Source organism: Podarcis muralis, chromosome 15 (genome assembly GCF_964188315.1).
Source record: "Podarcis muralis chromosome 15, rPodMur119.hap1.1, whole genome shotgun sequence".
In the NCBI taxonomy this organism is placed as follows: Eukaryota; Metazoa; Chordata; class Lepidosauria; order Squamata; family Lacertidae; genus Podarcis; species Podarcis muralis.
The window spans coordinates 9006100-9023210 of NC_135669.1; the positions used below are offsets into that span (position 1 = coordinate 9006100).

At 41.9% G+C, this 17111-nt stretch overlaps 1 protein-coding gene across 5 annotated transcripts in view; it reads left to right on the forward strand.

Annotated features, from left to right (window-relative positions):
• The window catches only part of UNC5D (unc-5 netrin receptor D), a 422213-nt gene that overhangs the window by 332649 nt on the left and 72453 nt on the right, over nucleotides 1-17111 (forward strand). For all 5 annotated transcript variants that reach the window (XM_028707671.2, XM_028707672.2, XM_028707674.2 and 2 more), the window contains 2 exons: nucleotides 3142-3327; nucleotides 11803-12180. In XM_028707671.2, coding sequence (XP_028563504.2) covers nucleotides 3142-3327; nucleotides 11803-12180 — 564 coding nt within the window. The remainder of the gene's footprint in view (nucleotides 1-3141; nucleotides 3328-11802; nucleotides 12181-17111) is intronic.

Genomic DNA, 17111 nt, shown 5'->3' on the forward strand with positions numbered 1-17111 from the left:
AGGAAATCTCTAAAGACCCATTTATTTTTCTTGGTTTTCTCTTGAGTTGTTGGTTTATTGAAGGGCCTGTTGTTTTAATTGTATTTGATATTGGTTTTTAATATTAGTGGCCTGTCTGTTCAATTATTATCCCTGACTTTTAAACAATTTTGTTTCTGTATTAATTACCGTATTTCCCCCCCTATAGGATGCACTTTCCCCCCTCCAAAAATGAAGGGGAAATGTGTGTGCGTCCTATGGGGCGAATGCAGGCTTTCGCTGAAGCCTGGAGAGCGAGAGTGTGCACCGACCCCTCTCACTCTCCAGGCTTCAGGAAGCTATCCGCAAGCCTTGGGAGCCCGCGGGAGTTCCTGCAGGGCTCCCTAGGCTGCGGATAGCAGCCTGCTGCCCAAAGCCTGAGCAGCGCACCCCGGGCTTCGGGCAGATATCCGCGAGCCTGGGGAGACCGGCGTGAGTTCCCGCCAGGCTCCCAAGGCTTGCGGATAGCAGCCTGTTCTGGGGGCTGGGGTTGGGGGAAGCTCGGGCTTCCCCTGCCCCAGCCCCGTGCCTGGGGGGGGGGAATATATATTTTTCTTTATTCCCCCCCCCCAAAAAAAAAAACTAGGTGCGCCCTATAGAGCGAAAAATACGGTAATTGAGTAAGTAGCCTTCACAAATCCTTAAGTGCCAGACTAGGAATCTTAGGCCATGATAGAGATGATAGATGATAGAGATACATAGATGATAGATAGATAGATGATAGATAGATAGATAGATGATAGATAGATAGATGATAGATAGATAGATAGATAGATAGATAGATAGATAGATAGATGATAGATAGATAGATAGATGATAGATAGATAGATAGATAGATAGATAGATAGATAGATAGATAGATAGATGATAGATAGATGATAGATAGATAGATAGATAGATAGATAGATAGATAGATAGATAGATAGATGATAGATAGATAGATGATAGATAGATGATAGATAGATAGATAGATAGATAGATAGATAGATAGATAGATAGATAGATAGATAGATGATAGATAGATGATAGATGATAGATAGATAGATAGATAGATAGATAGATAGATATAGATAGATGAGAGATAGATGTTTTGTTTTTAAAAGAGAAACCTGAGGGTAAAACTCTGAAGTACAGTGTAACATTATTATTTTTTCACATTCCCAGAGGTCTGCCAAGATAAAACCTTAACTTCTAGTTCTTTGCTTAATTAGAAACAGGGTTGTTTTTTATTTGTGTGTGCGAATTTAGAAAAGTGTTTGTGAATTTAAACTGCACTGTCTCTCAAAAGTTTAAATCAAAGATGGAGAGCTGGTGGCCCTCCAGTTTTTGTCGGACTCAAACTCCCATTTTGGCCAATAATCCAATGTGCTGACTGGGGGTGATGGGAGGGCACCAGGTTGGAAAACACTGGTCTAGACTCTCTGGATACCTTTGTCGATCTCTTTCAGTTGATTTATGGTGTATGTTGCTCGGTTTGAAACATTTGAAAAAAATGGTATAGAAAAAAATCCATTTGTGGGCTTTCCACATGCCCCTGAAATGGTGGTGGGGGTTTTTAAAAAAAACAACCTTCAACAAGCCTTTGCTGTGACATTGCCTAATTGGTCCCACTGACAAAGATTAATGCCTGTTTTCTGTGTGGAGATTTTTTTTAAAATTCAGACAAGCTTCATGGATCCACAACTGCATGGTTCCAATGACATAATTCACCTTTCATATATTTGTCTATCGTTTCCTACCTACCCACCCATTTTCTGGCATAAGATATTTTCTGGGAACAGAAATGGCATTCTGCATTGTTCTTCTTAAAAGCAAGCAAACAAAAAGATCTTCCCAATGTATCACTTCCTTTTCTTCTCGATATTTCTCCAGAAGGTTCAAATGAGACTTGGAACACCAGACTGCAGTGCAGCACAACTATTCAGATACTGGCAATAGAATTCTGTGGAGGAGTGAGGTTGAGCTGGGGGGAAAGTTATCTGACCCACAGAAATAAAGTCTAATAGTTCAGTAATTTAAAAGTGTTCATAAGGCAGTGTTTCTCAAACTTGTGTCTGCTGAGAAGGGGCCTTCTAAACTTATTCTTCCTTAAGCTGCCCCTCAGCTGTACCGCAGCAGAGCATGAAATTTGCACCTATCTGCTGTACACAAATATGCAAGAATATGACATTACAGAGGAAGAAAAAGAGAGACCAAAACATGGTTGTCCCTTCCTAAATCCATACACAAGGGTATCTTGGTATAACGGGGTGAGGTGCCTCAGGCCCAAGAGCTGAATGTAGCTCTTGTTGAGACCACTCTGTCTGTCTCTTAGAACAATCTCCAGTCCATGTCCCCCCACCAGAGACTCACCCTTCTAGTGCCAGATTTACATATAAGCTAAACAAGCTATAGCTTAGGGCCCCACTCTCGGGGGAGGAGGGGGAATTTAAAGGGGGAAAACCTGCATGTACATTTCCCAAATATAAGATAAAAAACAAATAAAATAAAACCTGCATGCAGCAACAGTGTTTTGTATTGTGTAATGGGCCCCGCCTGCTAGCCTGCTCCCTAAAATATCACTGGTTTGCTCATTTCTATATATAGGGTACCTACATTCTGCATGGATTTTGCATTCTGCATTGACTTTTCAACAATAACTTTGATAAAATACATATTTTGTTATGTGCAAATGGCTTTAGATATCTGTTAGGTCAATAAATTACCATATAGCATATATTCAACACAAAAAAGCGACATTTGTTGTTGACAAAGGACAGCTGGACATACCAAGGGCCCCATTACCTTCAGTAGCTAGGGCCTCATCAAACCTACATCCGGCCCTGACCCTCTTCCACATCGTTCTTGAACTGTGTCCTTGAATTTTGAGGATGACTCTGGTTGCCCAGAAAGAGAATCGGAAGGTGGACATATCTTGTCCTTAGATCTCTAAAAAGGTAGAGAACCAACAAGTCAGAAGCATGTGTTTCTTTGCTCCTTTTCTCTTTCCAAAATGTTTTTTGTTCAAAAGGCTCCCATTAACGCTCAACGAATGCTTAGTGTCCATCGCTGCTTCTTTCAGGATGCAGATGAAAAGCATGAAACCTGTTCCTCATTTCATTGCCTTTCCTTCTCTCCTTGCAGACATTGAGAATGCCACAGACATTGCCTTGTACTCAGGCCTGGGTGCTGCCGTCATTGCGGTAGCCGTCATTGTCGTTGGTGTGACTCTCTACAGACGGAGCCAGAGTGAATATGGTGTGGATGTGATCGACTCATCTGCCCTAACAGGAGGCTTCCAGACATTTAATTTTAAAACTGTCCGACAAGGTTGGTAAAGCAGAATGCCACTTATTGAGAAAGAGTCCATCTTTGCATGCAAAAGGATTCAGGTTCAATACCAGGTTTCTCCAGCTAGGGTGAGGAAAGACCTCTGAAACCCTGGAGAACCACTACTGAGCTAGGTAGACCAAGAGTCTAACTTGTTATGTTCTTCTACGGTCATGGTGGGGAAACTGCTTCATGGTGGTTATGTCCCACATGACACCTAAAGATCTATACTTGGAAGCAGCACAGAAAGGGCTGCCATCTTTGATTTAGGTACAGTGGTACCTCGCAAGATGAATGCCTCGCAAGACGAAAAACTCGCAAGACGAAAGAGTTTTTCGTTTTTTGAGTTGCTTCGCAAGACGAATTTCCCTATGGACTTGCTTTGCAAGACGAAAACGTCTTGCAAGTTTGTTTCCTTTTTCTTAAAACCGTTAATACCCAGGGTGCATTGCTTGAAGAGGTGCAGTTGCGAATTGACCGTGCTTCGCAAGACGAAAAATTCGCAAGACGAAAAAAACTTGCAGAACGAATTAATTTTGTCTTGCGAGGCACCACTGTATACAGTGGTACCTCAGGTTAAGAACAGTTTCAAGTTAAGAACGGACCTCCGGAACGAATTAAGTTCTTAACTAGAGGTACCACTGTACACTGCTGTACTGATAATTGCAGGCATCAGCATTTCTAAGCCTATAACAGGTTCCTTTTTAAAATGTTTTGAATGGGGGTAAAGTGGCAATACCATTTCTGTAAAAAAATTCTGGCAGTGGGAGAGTGTATAGCATGGATGCACAGGTCCTAGAAAGTTGAGACTCCAGTTTAATCTTACTGGAAACCATGGTGGATCACAAGACATTTGTGGGCCAATTATGTATGCCTTTGCCCCTTGATTAAGTGTACTTAACTTAGGGATCTGAACCACAAACAGCACCTTAATACATTCTCATTTTAGTATAATTTCTACCAGACATTCTCTACAGGGCAAGTGAATAGCACACAGATGTGGGCCCTTTTTCAGCCCATGGACCACTTTCCTTTCTGGGCAACCTTCCAGGGGCCACATGTCCATGCTGGATGGGAGCAGAGGTAAAATTGGGCAAAGCAATGCATATGAATTTTACACACTCACACACTCTTCACTAACTTCCATGCAGGCTCAGTCCCCGTATGAGGCAGTGGCATATTCCTACATGACAGGGGGTGATCCTCAGGGACCCTTCCAACTCCACAATTACATGATTCTATGTAAAGGCATTATCAGAGTTCAAGAGCATATTCCGTCCAGGCTCAATGAGGGCGCAGAGCAGGATCAGTGGGGAATGTGATCTGGGGAGAGGATGTGTGGCTGGGGATGGTCTGGGGAATGTCTTGAGGGCCAAACAGAGGAGCCAGGGCATAGCTGTCAATGTTTCCCTTTTTTAAAGGGAAATTCCCTTATTCCGAATAGGGTTCCTCGCAAGAAAAGGGAAAAGTTGACAGCTATGGGCCAGGGTGTGTGTGCTTTGGTCACCAGGCCTGATCTTTTTCATATGGTGAGAATAAGAAGCACCCGGTTATAAAAGTGTGGGTTTATTTTACACGTATTTCCATTCTTCCTAGAAAAATCCATGGACTCCATTATTTCAAGTTCTGCAGTTCAGATAACTAAAGTACAGCAGTACTTCAGACAGTGGGAGTTCACAGACACAAACACACCAAAAAACACTCAAGTGCACCATGTTTAGTCATGCATCAACACACACTCACGAGGTCTAAATTGTGCTTCTTTCCGGGAACAGTCTTTCCTTGAGACTGTGAGGGAGTAATTTTATGTAGTGGGTGAGAAAAGTTCTTTGAATTTCTATCACTCTCTTTTCTGAGATGGAAACCTTATTGAAGGTGGGAGGAAGTGTTGGGAGATGTGTGAACATAGCCCTGTTTTAATTCTTCCGAAGAAAAATATGATACAGTATTTCATAGATAAATATGTAGATGTTCTCCTCCCCATGGGGCACGCGCCTTGCAAAGCATAAATTAAGATAAGCGAGGCAGAGAAAGATTCACAAACTCGTTTGAAATTAAGGACAGCTTGGTATATGTGTCTATTTAATCAGAGCCTGCTTTAATATATAAATGACGGTTGATTTTCTGATATATGTTTATTTCAGTTCATTACCAGAAATGCATACTTCAAATGTAGTTTGCATGCATGCTTTAATAGCTGCAAATTCTGATGTGTTAAATACCTTTAGAAGCTATCCTAAAGTTGCCATTTTTAATTATGTATTCTGATGCAAAGATTGAATCTTTCCTGTTTTCACCATTGCTGCTTATTTAACTAGCTATTCTGAAAAGTATTGTTATCAGTGTGCAAATATTTCATCTGACTTAACATCAGGCGATTTCAGGTTCAAATCCATAGACTAATGTTTGCGAGTAGCTGGAGCTGGAGGTCCACTTGAAAGAGATGATAGTCATTTTACTACCCCTTGAAAGGATCAGCCCAGCTGGTAGACAGGACAAAAGTTTCCATTTTATAAACAATGTAAAAATAGAAAAAAAGTGCACAGAGGCAGCTTAACTGTTCTCTATCTCTCTCTTTCTCTCTCCACTTCCATCTTCTGTAACCTTTTTGTGACCTGTACAAGTTGTTGTGCTTTTCTTCAACTTTTCTTCAACTCTCCCTATAGAAATGAATGAAATAAGCAATAAGCAAATATTTCTGTTTCATTCAGACCTCATTTGCTTGAATTCCCATTCTACATTATAGCTTAAAACAAAATAAAAATGATGCTCATATTTTTCATTCTTTCCTAAAAACGAATGCACACCCCTATTTTTCACTCATCAATAGCTCAGTTGGCAGAGCATGAGACTCATGAGTTTGAGTCCCACGATGAGCAAAAAGATTCCTGTATGACCCTCTTGGTTCCCTCCAACTCTACAAGTCTATGATTCTATGATTATACAGCCACTGTTTACAGGTGAACTCTATGCAGCACAATCTTAAGTGTGGTTATTCTAGAATGACTTCCATTTTGCTCTGTGGGACTTTTTGCTCTTGATCAGACAGGGGGCAGGGGGCCAACTGTGACATCCCCCCACTAACCTCAGTCTGCATTTTAGGCAGTCCACACCTTCCCACTAACAACCAGTCCAGGGATTGGCACTGCCTGTCAGCTTCCTGTCAGCCAGTGTGGTGTAGTGGTTCAGAGCGGTAGTCTCGTAATCTGGGGAACCGGGTTCGTGTCTCCGCTCCTCCACATGCAGCTGCTGGGTGACCTTGGGCCAGTCACACTTCTCTGAAGTCTCTCAGCTCCACTCACCTCACAGAGTGTTTGTTGTGGGGGAGGAAGGGAGAGGAGAATGTTAGCCGCTTTGAGACTCCTTAAAGGGAGTGAAAGGCGGGATATCAAATCCAAACTCTTCTTCTTCTTCTTCTTCCTCATCCTTACTCTCACTTGCCCTTGTAGAATTTAGCAGGGAAGTGGGCGGGTGGGAATAGCACCAGAATTAGTTGGCTCTCCCTATCACTGGCTCTACCTCCAGCTAATGTTTGAGTTCCCTGCCACCAAATCAGATCATCAAGCTACAGGGGTCTGAAACCACGAGGAGGCAGAATTTGGTTGTTGACACTTGTAAGATACACAGCCAGCAGCTGCTACCTCACAGGAAATCCAGCTTGCGTACATGAATGTAGGATGAAACTGCATACAGTAAATCACTGGCAACAAAGGGTAGACAGGGGTCATTTTGGGTTTCTCTTATTTTCTAATATTTCTGGTCTTCAATTCTGGTCTTCTCTGATTTTTGCATCAGTTTGAGATTTATTTATTTTCAAAGAAGTCCTCATCAAAATGCATTGTTCTTTTAGGGCATTTCCCCCCGAATACATTTTTGCAGGCATTTTCCTGTAGTATAATAATGTATTTTATATCTTGTTTCCACTAACAGATGCATTTTTTTAGACACACTTTCACCCAAATATATGCATTTTTGTGCACGTTATTTGGTTGGAGAATTGCATATTCTTCTTCAGTTATTAATCAGCCCAGCTATAGCATTTGAATGCTGTTTGCAAATGATACCTATCATTCTGAATGGAAATAGGACAGAACAAAGCATGAAATTTAAAATTTTGGAGGGAATTGCTTACCTTCAATGAGATGGGGCTATGATTTTAATAGCCTGCCACACCCATCCACCCCCCCCACCCCAAAATCAGTAGTCTTTCAAAGAGACTTCTTGGCGCATGAAGTTAATTTTCTATAAAGTTTGAGCAGCTGATTTAAAGGTGGGTAAGGGCTTAGGTGTAAATCACCTTAAAAGAGCTTGGAGACCAAATAACAGGGTTTCAGAATTTCCTGAATATTTGTCTCTTCTTTATAAAATTCCCCCAAGTATTAAGACAATGAAAAATGAAGGCACTGGAACACACACACACACGAAAAAATCAATAACCCACCTAAAAATCTAGGTCTCCAATTCTTCAATTTCCTCAGCATTCACTGGGCCAAAGATCTCCCATAATAAGATTGTTAACTACCTTTCACTGCTTGTTTTATTTTTTAAACTGAAATTTAACAACACATTAGGAAATGAAAAACATAGAAAACAGCATAAGCTCAGAAGGGTTCAAAGTAAACTATAAGAGGGCAGTCCATGTGGGAATTGTAGAAATTAGCTACAGGCAAAAGCTTAAGGATATATATATAGAACAATAAACCTTGTTGTTGGGGGGGGGGGTAGGTAGAATTTATGAAATATGAAAAAGTGCTGGCAGGGGACTGAAGTTGTCGCACAAAAGTTAGGTGAAAGTATTCTTAACCATAAGACATGTGGGGGCATGAATCATAAGCGTGCTTCTGGATCAGGCGAAGTCCCCGTCTAGTTTAGCATCCTTTTCTCATAGTGACCGACTAGGTGCTTATGGTAAGGTCTCAAGCAAGTCAGCAGTGAATACTCTCTTTGACATTACAGTGCTCAAGAAAGTATACACAGCACCTCAACAAAGGATTGTTGGACACCACTGAATATTGATTATGCAAATAATTTGCCCAGTGATGTTTGGAAACTGGACTTAGAGGGGGCGGAATCTAACCAAAGCCTCAGAAAATAGCTTGATTTAATTGAGACTAATTTGGACCATGTTATGCCCCTGATGATGTTATCAGGAGTGCAACAGAGTCCCACCAGAACCCACCTACAATCCCCCCACCCACATGCCTGCCTGCCTGGGTCCCTCCCACCCACTGCTGTGATGGCGGCAGTAGGATTAAAGAACATCTCTTCCATTGCCTCTCGGATGCCTGGCATGGTGCTGTAACTGTATGACAGGCACAAGGAGCTCTGGGCAATGTTATTTTCCCAAGGCTCCTGATGTATCACGAGCTTGACAGGGTCCAATTCTTCCCTCAAAATCCCCCAATGAGCCAGGCACGTCAAAACAGCACACTAGGTGTCAGATAGAGGAGGAGGAAGATCAATACCTGCCTCTCAGGTTCCACAGCTGCAAGAACAGCAAGGAAGAAAAGTAGGGATGGAGTTGGCCGTGTGGGAAAGAACAAGATAGGAAAAGAGGGTTTCTCTGGCTCAGTTTAAAATCAAAGCCAAGGAATGGGGGGGGGGTTGCTGGGCCATTAAAATCATCTTGCATTTTAACTTAAGCATCATGAGCTACTCAAATTCATATGTCTGAGTCAGAAAATATGACTCTTTCACATCACTGATGAATAAACAACGACCATGATCTCCCCCCAGCTAATTATGTCATTCTGGGGTGGGATCACTGCTGGTTTTGTCATGAGAAACTATACTGGATATTATATGACAATGCCAATAAGCACTGGAGTGTGTGTGTGTGTAACCAGATTCTTTTAAAACAAAGCAGTGTAAGTATTTGGGGGTAAGGGGAAGAACACTTTTGATGAGTGGCAAAAGATAGAAAACAAAAGGTAGGAACGACACAACTATTTTCCTGTGAGTTTCATTGTGAGCAAAAATAAAGAAAGTGATTATGGAAATTATTCAAATACTTGTCAAAGCACGTTATTCGCTGTTACTATAAAATAAGCAACTCTGTTATTTCTGTGCATCATTCCAAACCATAGTGTAGCAATAAGCCAAGAGCAGCAACAAGCCTTGGGTTCATGCATTCCCTGCTTCCCTCCCATCTTCCAGTACTGCTGGTAGAAGATTTCTTATTATGTCTAAGCTAGGAACTTTTGTTTGTTTAAACAGTGGCTTGCTAAAAAAGATATCATCAGCAGTGGCTTGGTCCTGGTTTCCTACAATAACCCATCGTTCAATTAGCCACATTTTGTCCTTTGCAATTGCACTGTTACTTCATGAAGTGATCTTTACATTCTCCTCATGACCAAACCAGAGGAGAGGGGGAAAGGAAGTAGGCTCACTGATACATCTGCTAAATGTACATGCTTCTACTGGTGGTGTTTTAAGTTGATCCTGAACTTAGCTGACCATGTAGGAGTATTTTGGAAAATCTGAATATTATTATTTTGAAGGGGTGTCAGTTCCCATTGTTTTCAGCTGCTGTACTTCAGAAAATCCAAACAAAATGTCCTGTATTAATCCTGACTGTCATCCTGATCTTAAAGGAGTATTTTGGGAAATCTGAATATTATTATTTTGAAGGGGTGTCAGTTCCCATTGTTTTCAGCTGCTGTACTTCAGAAAATCCAAACAAAATGTCCCGTATTAATCCTGACTGTCATCCTGATCTTAAAGGAGTATTTTGGAAAATCTGAATATTATTATTTTGAAGGGGTGTCAGTTCCCATTGTTTTCAGCTGCTGTACTTCAGAAAATCCAAACAAAATGTCCCTTTGGTCTCCCGCATTGGAAACCGCTAGAGATGGCATGGCCGAACACAGGATCTGGGACTAGATAATGGGGAGGTTTCAGATATTTTGAATCTCACCCTGTGCAAAGGGTTAGTGCAGGCAGCCATTTTACAGCACATTCCACCTGGGGGTTAAATTAACCCTAACCATTTTCTTGGTGATATGGACGAGAGAGCTGAACCCCTCAACCCAGCATGGGTAGAGAGTTCATCATCTACTTAACCAACTTTTTGACCCCTACGGCAGTCAGTTTCTCTCAATTGAATTTACAGAACATCAAACACCACAATTAACAAATGTATTGATTATTTGTTGCCAATGTGAAATAGTTCATCATCTGGGATTTTTAATTTGACCTTGTCTGTTGATGTCTTCAGTTTTCAGCATTGATTTCGATGAAATGCAATTTTCTTATGAATGTGCTTATAAAATGCTTAAAGTGCATGAGTGAATGCATTTAAAATCATAACTCTGTAAAGTAATGCTCTTTAGGGCAGGTAATACTGTGCATACAATACTGTACATACAGAATATATATATTTCACATATATACTAATGGAGTAGAACTGGCAATGATGGACCAGGAAAAAGAACTTTAGGTCATGGTGAATAGATCAATGAAAATGTGCCACAGCTGGGTGTGTGTGTGTGTGCTTTAATACAAAATATATTCCTTCATTAGGAAATGGAATTAAAATGAAATGGTCAATATTATAATAATGCTATTATATAAATAGATGGTGAAATCACATCTGGAACATTTTGCATAGTTCTGGTTGGGGCATAGTTCTCAAAAATGATATTATAAAGCTATAAAATGTTCAGAAATACTGTAAAATTAATGAATGTTAAAATGATGTTGGATTGAAAATAAGTGGTATTGGTAACAAGGTTATTAAGAATATGCAAATATGGATTGATAATGGATAAAAATGTATAGCCATAATAGGTTAAGATATAGAGTTAAGATAAATGAAAGAGGGTAAGGATTTGCTGAATTGATTATGTAAATGGGAATACAAAAAGGGGAGGTGTGAGGAGGTCAAGGAAACAAGCAAATAAGCTTAAAGATATTGAAGAATGGATTTATTTTTAATTTTTTTCTTAGCTATTTGTTTTTTGCATTTTGTTTTTTCTTGTCATTTTTTTCCTCTTCTATGTTTTCTTTTTAGTTTGTTAACGTCTGTTTTAAATCCTTTTATTCTGTAAACTTATGTTTTTTTTGTAAAACGCTAATAAATATCTTATATAAAAAAAATGTTCAGAAAAGGGCAACCAAAATGATCAAAGGGCTGGAACAACTCCCTTGTCTGTAGGCTAAAGTAGTATTGACCAAACAATGGTTTACCACCTCATTAAGAACTAGGCCAGGGAAGGGGAACCTTTGGTTCTCCAGATGTTGAATTAAGTCAGGGTGAGGAACCTGCAGCCCTTCCAGATGTATTTGGACACCAATTCCCATCAGCCCCAGCCAGCATGACCAATGGTCCGGGTTGATGGAAAGCCAACGATACATGGAGGGCTACAGGTTTTCCATCCCTGAACCAGGCAATTCTGTAGACAAAGCTATACACACAACACTGTCTGTTGTACATAACAATGATAACCAATTGCCCGATTGATTTCCTTCCATCAGGTAACTCCTTGCTTTTGAACTCATCCATGCAGCCTGACCTGACCGTGAGTAGAACCTACAGTGGACCCATTTGCCTTCAAGACCCCATCGACAAGGAGCTTATGACCGAATCATCTCTCTTCAACCCTTTGACTGACATTAAGGTCAAAGTTCAGAGTTCATTTATGGTTTCTTTGGGTGTGACTGAACGATCAGAGTACCACGGAAAAACACATTCTGGGACATTTCCACATGACAGTAACAGGACCTTCCATCCCATACATGCAAAAAACAAAGCTGCATACATTCAGAATCTCTCATCGCTCTCCAAAAGAAGTGAGATGAGGGCCACGGGTATCTTTGGCCACCTGGGAGGACGTTTAGGAATCCCAAACACAGGTGGGTTCCTGCAAAGTCTGAATGTGTTTTGAAATGCATTATTAAGTGTTGGGGTAAACCTTTCTCTCGTTCTCTTTAAAATGTGCTGTCATAGCAAGTTCTCTCAGTGGGGCTTGTGACATATGAACTCTTGCTTGCTGTTACCAGCTGACAACTTGGTAAAGATACCCTAAGGACCAATAGCAAACACTCACAGGATGTCTGAGCAGTTGTAGCTCATAACCCATGGGTAGGCAAACTAAGGCCCGGGGGCCGGATCCGGCCCAATCGCCTTCTAAATTCAGCCTGCGGACGGTCCGGGAATCAGCGTGTTTTTACATGAGTAGAATGTGTGCTTTTATTAAAAATGTATCTCTGGGTTATTTGTGGGGCATAGGAATTCGTTCATTCCCCCCCCCCCAAAAAAAAAATAGTCCGGCCTCCCACAAGGTCTGAGGGGCAGTGGACCGGCCCCCTGCTGAAAAAAAATTGCTGACCCCTGTCATAACCTAATGAAATAGTCCACTTGTTGCTGGGGAAGCAAGATTGAGTAGATTTCCCACAAGTCACTAGCACGGTCCTACTTTAAAACACAAGAAAAGCCACATTGGATTAGAGCCAGACTTCATATTGAACAGCATTCTCCTTCTGACCCAGTTCCTGCCACAAGGCTTTAAACCCTGCCTTACTAGGGTCTGTCTGCTGAGTCAATCAGGGTACTTAAAGGTAAAGGTGAAGGGACTCCTGACCGTTAGGGCCAGTCACGGACAACTCTGGGGTTGCAACACTCATTTCGCTTTACTGGCCGAGGGAGCTGGCGTACAGCTTCCGGGTCATGTGGCCAGCATGACTAAGCCGCTTCTGGCAAACCAGAGCAGCACACGGAAACGCCGTTTACCTTCCCGCCGGAGTGGTACCTATTTATCTACTTGCACTTCGTGCTTTCGAACTGCTAGGTTGGCAGGAGCAGGGACCGAGCAATGGGAGCTCACCCCGTTGCGGGGATTCGAACCGCCAACCTTCTGATCAGCAAGTCCTAGGCTCTGTGGTTTAACCCACAGCGCCACCCACTAAACCTCTAGCTCTGGCTTTCCATTTGGATATGCTGCTGCCTACTCTTTGCCTACAGGGGCTCATGAGGGTGATGGGATACAGGGCATCCTTTCAACAGGGACACTGCCCTCATTGGTCATTGGGAGAGAGAGAGCTGTAACAGGCAGGGAGGAGCTTTTCAGGTATGGTCAACACTTCTGGACTCCCCTGATTTCAACACCGCTGCCTTGCTCCAATGAAGTGAAGGGCTTCCAAGCACCAGGAGGACACGACTGTACTCCTTCCCCACCAACCTCTGCTGCTCTTTGCATGAACAAAGGCTCCCATCTAGCATTAGTGTTTACTTTGGAATGCAGAGCATCCAGTGCTTTTTAAAAATAAAAAATTATTGATATTAAAACGGAACATTGCTCACAGATACGATGATGATTAATCTCATATATAATTTGGTCCTATATCAATATTTACTAGGTTTCAGTCATGTACAGCCAGAAGTCTTAAATGGAGCGTGGATAGATTTATTCCTGAGCTGCTAAACTTGCCAGATTATAATTATACCACTATTTAGGTCCACTTCAAAATGTAGACGTCTCTCACAATGATTTTTCCGCTCAGCATAATTGATCCATCCCAATAAATTCCCTTGGTGTACTTGATCAAATAGTTGAGATGACCTACGTTCAGAGGATGAGGCCAGGAAAGTTTTAAAAACTAAATTACATTAGCCCAGCGGTGGCCAACATGACGCCCTCCAGGAGTTATGAACTACAGCTCCCATCAGCCCTGATCTTTTGTCATACTGGTTGGAGCTGAAAGGAGTTGGAGTCACAACCATCTCGAGGGCAACATGTCTGCTACACCCACATTAACCCACTTCTTTTAAAAATTGTTTTTTTGTTTACATATTTAAGGTTTTACATATAAATCCTTTACAACATTTTATCACGTGCCTGCGCTTATTAATACCAGCAGTTTAGCATGAATTTAAGTGTGTTTCAGATATACAGTATTATACCCTTGTTTTATACACTATTGACAGCAGAAGGTGCCCCTTTCCAGTTAGGGTTCTGTCCTTCGTTGGCTATGGGGAAGATTCGGTTTCGTTTTATTGCATTTCATCAATGTATCCATGTTAGCGTAATTTGGAAAAATGGGTGAAATTGCACTAAGTCCATGTCTTGAACTGCCTATCCTCATATCTGGATTCTGCTTAGAATTAACACGTCAGCTGGACTGGGCAACTTAGAAACAGACCAGGTGCTAAATGCCTGGAGCATGACTCATCCATTCTCCCTTTGTCTGAGGAATTGTCTGAGGCTGCATTCAGCAGCATTGGCAGAAATATGAAGCATTCACACTCAGTGCAAGCAGTGGCAGTGGCAGAGGAAGAGGAGTGCGGGGGGAGTGCACTGCCCCCATCAGCATGGTCCTGGTGGCGTGCCATTGCAGCTGCCCCCCGCCTGCTCTGGGTGCCACACCTCCACAGGTGGTGTGCCACGCCCCCAGGACGCATGCCACACCCCTGTCGGCAGCACATCACACCCCCAGGACGCATGCCAGTCTCGCCCCCACCTGCTCTCCGCCCCCCGGTGCTGGATCATGAAGCTCCACCACTGAGTGCAAGGTACCATCACATTGAAGGTTACATGCTGTATGGTTCACCATAGCATGGTGTGCTAGCATGATAAAGTGCTAGTGGATTTCTCTTTATACTTGAACCTTTACAAGATTTACTTCTAAGACCAGAAGAGCTGTATTATAGTAGATCAGTTCGTGATGTACCAGCATCCCTTAAAGTTTACCTAGCCAGTATGTTTTTGCTTGTCTTGTGCCATGAGACAGTAAACGCTTTATACTCTAAGCTGAACTGAGTGGGAAAGGAGATTTATTAACTGGGAATTCTGGAAAAGGCTGACTACTGGAAAACAGGAAAACTCTGATTTTTAGCTGGAAGATTCTGCTGGAACTGTGCATTCTCTGCCGATTACACTGGCCAAAGTGTGGCATCGTATCAACAACAGCCCAAGCTGAACAGGTGATGGGCCAACTGACTTCTACAAGTTGTAACAATCCAGACATACATCTCTCAGTTCCTTTGAGTGCTATGTGCTAAAGATGGCAGCACAAAGATTAACTTCCAATGAGGTTTGGTAGAAAGAAAAGAAAAGAAAAGAAAAGGTAACATTATTTTATATTTTAAAAAGATTTGTAACAGAGGTAGAGTGCCGTGTTATCAACCATTTCTAAATATCAAAACTTCAACCACAAGAAGTGTCAGGCCTAGGGGCTGAATGCAGCCCTTCCGAAATCTCTGTCTGGCCCTCAGCACTCTTCCCAGGTCACGCCCCCATCCTAGTCCACTCCCCCTATTCCCAGGCTGTTCCCATAGCTGTCCTGCCCCATGTCCTCCTTGAGTGCTTTTGGCTAGCTGGAATGTTTCCTTGAACTGCAACAATGCCTCTTGCTTGCCTTGATGAAGGATGGAGAGATGGGTGCAGGTGTATGCCTTTACCATAGCTGGAAAGTAGACTCCTGCTTCAACTATTTCCCCCTACTGTCACATGGCCTCTGGAGGAGTGGCATGTGAAGGGCTGTACATTTCCTCCCCTCTCTGAACTATAATATACAATTTGAAAGAGAGTCTTAACATGCAATTAAATCTACCTCCACCTCTGCTGCCACCATCAAATGTTTGCAAAAATCTCATTCCACAGCATTCTAGGTACATAACAGCTCACAGTGGAATATTTATATTTCAGACAGGTGCTGAGTTTATTTTGTTGAGAAATGCCATCAGCTACCAATGAGTTCCTTGATTCAGGAAGCCAAGGCTATAGCTGTAGTCATCATAACAATGAAAATATAATGATGAAACGTTGGCACTGAATGAATTTAAAGGTTTCAAGAGAACAATCAGAATATATGCTGGTGAACTATTTGCATGTAAAATTTGATGGATATGAAGAAGAATGTCCATTGATCTGTGCAGGATTGATGTAAAGTTGACAGGATTGTAATTTACTGGAACTCTTTTTGGAATGTGTTCTGTTGGCTACATTCCAAAGGATGATTAACATTTTAGCAATACTACATATTTTATACAAAAGGTCAGTCACTTCACATCTGAATTCTTTAAGACCTCTCAGATGAATGACACCTAGCCCTTAAAACTTCACCCTTTGTCACTGCTTTTTCACAATGGTTCTTCAAGTACCCTTCTTGGGGCAGGGGAGGGCAGAGAAGGAGATGATTCAGACATAAGAATTTGTCTTATGTCCTCTTATGTACCTCTTTTCAGAGCTGCTGCTCTGCCTGGTTTTATGTTTCTTACACCTTGGGGTGTTTCCTCCATTTGTGTATTTTCTCTTCTTGCTGCCACTATTTAAAACATGCTGACATTGTTTGGGACCCAGCTGTGCTCTCACTGATGTATGGACCACATTATAGCAAACATGATTCTAAACATTATGAAAAACTTTCTATAGAGGCTGGGGTTGTATTGAAGGACATTTTGGAGGTTGATGGGTAGGTAAGTACTGGAATGAAATATTGACTGACTCTTGTACATTGGTCCATGTAGATCAGAACAGTCCACACTGAATGGTAGCAGCTCTCCAGGATTCCATACAGGTGTACCTGGAGATGCCAAGGATTAATCTTGGACCTTTCTGCATGAAATGCATGTGCTGTACCTATGATCCCATAGCCCTTCTCAAAAGCAATCTTTCTTGCATTTTCTGAATACTTCACACTATAGAAACCTCATTTTAACTATGACCTTGAAGAGAGATTGTAGTACCAAAATCACAGTATAACTATAAATTGGAATGTGATCTATACTACACTGTTCAGGTGATGACAAAGATTCGTCTCACCAGTATGTTCCATTATGCTAACGC